General features: G+C 38.9%; 1 protein-coding gene across 1 annotated transcript in view; it reads right to left on the reverse strand.

Annotated features, from left to right (window-relative positions):
• onecut2 (one cut homeobox 2) overlaps positions 1–6550 on the reverse strand; it is a 33504-nt gene that overhangs the window by 25215 nt on the left and 1739 nt on the right. The window contains exon 2 of the mRNA XM_024405119.2: positions 765–851. Within this exon, the coding sequence (XP_024260887.2) occupies positions 765–851 (87 nt within the window). The remainder of the gene's footprint in view (positions 1–764; positions 852–6550) is intronic.

Below are 6550 nucleotides of genomic sequence, written 5' to 3' on the forward strand. Positions count from 1 at the left end.
TAAGTGAGTCTCTGTTTGGTTTAAGAAGAGAGCAGGGTCAATAAACATTGTCCTTTACACATCCAGTGTGTTGTCAGCATCAAGATGAAGAAACAACAGAGAGTCACTGTTGGATGGTTTGGCCAGTCAGACCTGGCTAGCAGATCATCATCATCATCATCATCAGCAGCATGCTTTAACTGGGGAGGAGAAATACTGCCATACTCAGCTTTCTGTTATCTAGACTGGAAAACAGACGTAAACACACTGTGATAGTGGGACACATGTTGCTCAGTAAAACAGATCCTTATACCGTATTTTACAACATTAGCGAATTTATCTTGAATCTCAAAGCCAGGTGAACTCATCATCTCACTGGATAATGTAGGACTGTCATGCACACTTCAACCTGCCTCCTGACAAAAGACACCAAAATGCAAAAAAAAAATATATATACACATCATTTTAAACTGGTGTCTGAGATAATAGTGTGTTTTCATCACAATGTTACTTACTATTAGCATAAGTAGGCCTACTTTAACTTTAAACGGCTTTAAACCACATATTAAAGACTATTATCCACAATTGGATTTCTCAAATCCAATAACACATTTAATCCAATACTGAATATACCCCAGTCTAATATGAATCCAATCTCAATCCATTAAGTTAAAAAAGGATTTCCCTCTAAATACACATCTAACTAACTACACATTACACTAGTTATATTTATATCTGTCGAACATTACTACATGTTATTTCTTTGTTTAGTTTTTTTGACATACCATAGTTTTGGGTCCCTGTGCACAATGTTGTCAGTGTCTGACAATGCATCCCATTTGACCCAATCATGGCGTGCTCTCTACTGGTACCTGTAAGGGACACAGGGAAAAGGCTTGGTGTGGTGATCTGTTTTTTTTTTTTTTTTTTTTTTTTTTGTTATAGCCCGCTCTCTGTTTACCTACTACAACATTAGGAGATTAATACACAGTAATTTACATACTGCATTTCTCCTTCCCGTTTTAAAATAGCCATTATTAGGATACCACTTCAGTGTACGTCAGATAGAAACCACACGTTGTGCCTTCGGAAAGTATTCAGACCCCTTTTCTACATGTTGTTATGTTACAGCCTTATTCTAAAATGGATTAAATTAACTTTTTTCCTCATCAATCTACACACAATACCCCATAATGACATCACAATACCCCATAATGACATCACAATACCCCATAATGACATCACAATACCCCATAATGACATCACAATACCCCATAATGACATCACAATACCCCATAATGACATCACAATACCCCATAATGACACCACAATAACCCATAATGACATCACAATACCCCATAACGACATCACAATACCCCATAATGACATCACAATACCCATAATGACATCACAATAACCCATAATGACATCACAATACCCCATAATGACATCACAATAACCCATAATGACATCACAATAACCCATAATGACATCACAATAACCCATAATGACATCACAATACCCCATAATGACATCACAATAGCCCATAATGACATCACAATACCCCCATAACGACATCACAATAACCCATAATGACATCACAATAACCCATAATGACATCACAATACCCCATAACGACAAAGCAAAAAAAATTTTTTTTTTAGAAATGTTTGCAAAAATATGAAATATCACAATTACATAAGTATTCTCAGACCCTTTACTCTGTACTTTGTTGCAGCACCTTTGGCAGCGATTACAGCCTTGAGTCTTCTTGGGTATGACGCTACAAGCTTGGCACACCTGTATTTGGGGAGTTTCTCCCATTCTTCTCTGCAGACCGTCTCAAGATCTGTCAGGTTGGATGGGAGCCTCGCTGCACAGCTAGTTCAGGTCTTTCCAGAGATGTTCGATCGAGTTCAAGTCCACTCAAGGACATTCAGAGACTTGTCCCGAATCCACTCCTGGCTGTGTGCTTAGGGTTGTTGTCCCGTTGGAAGGTGAACCTTCATCCCAGTCTGAGGTTCTGAGCACTTTGGAGCAGGTTTTCATCAAGGAACTCTCTGTACTTTGCTCCGTTCATCTTTCCCTCGATCCTGACTAGTCTCCAACATCCCCACAGCATGATATTGCTACGCTTCACCATAGGGATCGTCACAGGTTTCCTCCAGATGTGACACTTGGCATTAAGGCCAAAGAATTCAATCTTCGTTTCATCAGACCAGAGAATCTTGTTTCTTATGGTCTGAGAGTCCTTTAGGTGCCTTTTGGCAAACTCCCAAGTGGGCTGACATCTGCCTTTTAATGAGGAGTGGCTTCCATCTGGCCACTCTGTCATAAAGGCCTGATTAGTGGAGTGTTGCAGAGATGGTTGTCCTTCTGGAAGGTTCTCCCATCTCCACAGAGGAACTCTGGAGCTCTGTCAGAGTGACCATCAGGTTCTTGGTCACCTCCCTGACCAAGGCTCTTCTCCCCTGATTGGTCAGTTTGGCCAGGAGGCCAGTTCTAGGAACAGTCTTGGTGGTTCCAAACTTCTTCCATTAAGAATGATGGAGGCCACTGTGTTCTTGGGGACCTTCAATGCTGCAGACATTTTTTGGTACCTTTCCCCTGATCTGTGACTCGACACAATCCTGTCTCGGAGCTCTACGGACAATTCCTTTCAACCTCACGGCTTGGTTTTTGCTCTGACATGCACAGTCAACTGTGGGACCGTATATAGACAGGTGTGTGCCTTTCCAAATCATGTCCAATCAATTGAATTTACCACAGGTGGACTCCAATCAAGTTGTAGAAACATCTCAAGGATGATCAATGGAAACAGGATGCACCTGAGCTCAATTTCAAGTCTCATAGCAAAGAATTTGAATACTTACGTAAATAAGGTATTTCTGTTTTTATTTTTAATACATTTGCCAAAATCTGTAAAAACCTGTTTTCGCTTTGTCATTATGGGGTATTGTGTTTAGATTGATGAATTAAAAAATATATATACATATTGTATATACAATATACAATATATATACAATACAATTTTAGAATTAGGTTGTACACTTATACTTCACTGCATACTTTACTTCATTCTTCAAAGTAATTCATTTAAAAAAATCGAAATCAATAAAGCACATGATCATGTTAACTTTTAATTTATCAATAATTTCTGGATGAGTGCTCTCCTACAAACATCAAGGCTAACTGACAGTTAAGCCAAAACTAGAATAGCACACACACTGCCACTCTCAATTTATGCCTGAAAAAACAGGAAAATCACATATAAAACTGAGAATTTTAGGCTGCAATAAATAATAATCTCAGACACGTTTCAATTCAGTTTTTCTCAAACTAAAGTGTGAAATCAACAGACAGGTTCAGTCTTTGGTCTGAGGCGGTTGATGTGGGTGTTGTGTGTGAGAGAGAGAGAGGGCAGAAGAGATATTGTCGCTCCAGTGCTGGGAAGAAGGTAAAACCCCGCCTGCGTCATCAGCTTTACTGGAACAGCTACCGTATCGGGTTCAACAGATCAATGCGAACTGGGTCCACACGTTTAGGTTATTGTTGCCGGCATTAATGCCCTTTTAATCTTGTGGAGATTATCGCCATCGATCCACATCCATACTGCCTAACAGATTTGTTTGGAAAAAAGTGACAACTGCACAACCGACAGAATGGCAGGAGCGACAATAAACAAAATGTCCTGTGTGTTTTCGTTAGTTATGTTTCCCCCTTCTTTGTTTTTACTGTGCCCAAGTACATCACATGAACATCATTTTCCTACAACGTAATTTCATGTCAAATGTGACATAGAATATTTGCTTTTTCCAATGGCCTACTTTAGCTTGGGTCTAATTTCACAGTGACGCCAGAGGAATATTGTGCGAAATACATTCGGTCCTATATGGTTTTAATTTCACAAAAGAGGTAGAGGTATTGGAGTGTATTTTTCTATGTAGAAATGATTATAGTATTAAAGATATTTCTCCCTAAATCGCTATAATTTCGACGTCACAAACACCATAGTTAATTTTAAAAGATTTTCATAATTTTATTTTCGAAATAAAAGCAATATAGGCCTACGTTTTTTTTTTCGATCGTCTATAGTTAAGGGTGCATTTATTATCCATTTTTTGTTTCTTATTTGTTTATAGGCCTATTAATTTGTTTATTTTGCATATAATTCCACTAATTCGTTAATTATAAATAGGCTTAACAACGTCTACCTGTTCAATCTGAACAGTCCAGAATTCTATCATGACGCTTGTCCTGTGTGATTTATTTATTTTGTCAAGTTATTTCAGCTGGACTGTAAACCGCATATCAATGACGTCGGCTCGGCTAGCTGTAACCGGGAATGTTTTCGGGTCCGTGGCAGGCACATGGAGATGTCAGCCAGGACCAGGACAGGCCTGATTACATGCAGCAGTGTGAGTGCTGGTGGAATAAGTTTGAGTCAAGTGTCACGTTTGATTTGACTACAACTAATAAAGCTGTGACAAGGCCATTTTCCCCGCTGAAACCAGGCAGAGAAAGGGCACCCGTTCAATTCTCTGCCTAGGAGCTGTTGAAACAAATAATTAGTAGGCTATAGGCCTATGACCAACAGCTACTGCAACGGTGGTTATTGCCTAAATACCTATTGACTATTAATAAACCTATATTTATGTAGGGCTACTTGACATAAACTGACTAATTGGAGAGAAAAACATTACGCATTTACAAACACTTTTTTTTTACATAATCTTATGATTTATCATTTTCAATCCGTGATATTTATAGACGTAATTGTTCTATTACACCCGCTGAATCTGCACAACGAACAGCGAACAAAAGCCTCGCGCCCTGCTCCACGTTATATGCCTAACTGGTTAACCCACGACAAGGTGACGTTTTGTGCTCGAGCTGTGGGTCACGCCGAGATTTATATCAATAATTCATTGAGCCGCGCGCTCTGCAGCTTCTGTTCTTCTTTTCAATTCCCTGGCTGCTGCCTCGCACCGAGCCGATCACATAATACCTTCCCCCAAAAGCCCCGAGCTGCCTGGCCGCAGAGTTACCGCCTTCTGTAAACGAATGATGCTGCTGCGGGGAAGAAGGGAAGTCTGCAAAGCCTTTCCCCTATATCATGTAAGGCTAACCAATGGTATAGGCTATATTTGTTGATGTTGTCATGGTGTCAATTGTGTTTACAATCGCTCCATTAACTCATGTGAATATTAAAACGGCCTTCAACGTTCGCTGCATGAAGTCATGGCATTTAACTGATCGCGGAAGGAAAATATGTAACGGATGACGATATGGAGCAACCTAATATCTTTCCATCCGTACAATATTAGTCATTGCATTATAGCCTCTTCAAAAATGTTCCTATTGTTCTTCTAATCACTACATTACGTATTGTATCTATACATGACATCTGATGGTGTAGTTGTTTTGTACGTAGTTTTTTAGCAGGCTGCAATTTTGAATCATATCCTTTTAGAAAATGCGCAGAATTTGAAATATTGATCCACTATTCGCAGCTGGTCTGGTCTTCCTTTCCAAACCTCATCTCCATCAGGCAACATCCCCCCTCGATTTAGTCAAAACAGTCAACTTTCCACACCATACTTACGCACATAAATCTGCAGCCTATACGCCTGTACTAGTTTACATTTAGGATAGTCCATATTGAGTTATTCATCTGTGAAAAATACATTGCCATTACTAATAGGCAATATTTGTTTGCTTAAAATTACTAGTGTATTAATTGAATGTACAGTGTATTTAAACACAATTTTTTTTTGTACGATTGTGAGAAGAGTGAACTAAAAGAAAAGAGGAAACCTCAGTAAATACAATCCACAATCAATTCTGAAAGGGAACCTACTATAGAGAGGGTACATCTGTTCGCTTGGACGGAACAAAAGAAAGCCCGTCTCGTCGTTCCACGTGTTCTCGCTAGAGGGTGCACCAGCCTTCCTATAAGGCTACCATGCATGTATTTACCCGCTTTTCAACGCATCCCAGGCTTTGATTGGAAAAATCTCATCACAATCAACAGCATTCTCTGTCAGTCTGTCTGTCTGTCTCTGTCCCCTTCTCTCTCCTCAATGAGGGAACACGCACAGAACAAGTCATAGCAATGTATTTGCACAATATTCCTTAGGCTGCATTAATAGCCTGCCTACTCCAGGTGTAAATATGTCTATTCAATAAAAATACAATTGTATATATATATATATAAACACACACACACACTATATATATATACTATATATATACTATATACATACTATATATATATATATGTGTGTATAAAGAATTGAAAGGCCTCCCCCATAAAAACAAACGGCAAACTTGTGTATAATTATTATATTTTTCAGGGGATTTTCAAATTAGGTGCTGGTGCTGTTTTTCAGTGCTGCACATTTTTAAAAATGGGTGTCCAATCTATCTGCTTATAATAATTTAATATCGACATTAAAATAAAGCCACACATGACATTTCATCAGAAGAACTTGCTCATCACTAAAAGAGAATCCCCCCAAAATGTAGGCCTATACGCTAGAATATCAGTAGCATAAATAGCCTATTATTA

This window comes from Oncorhynchus tshawytscha, linkage group LG09 (genome assembly GCF_018296145.1).
Source record: "Oncorhynchus tshawytscha isolate Ot180627B linkage group LG09, Otsh_v2.0, whole genome shotgun sequence".
In the NCBI taxonomy this organism is placed as follows: Eukaryota; Metazoa; Chordata; class Actinopteri; order Salmoniformes; family Salmonidae; genus Oncorhynchus; species Oncorhynchus tshawytscha.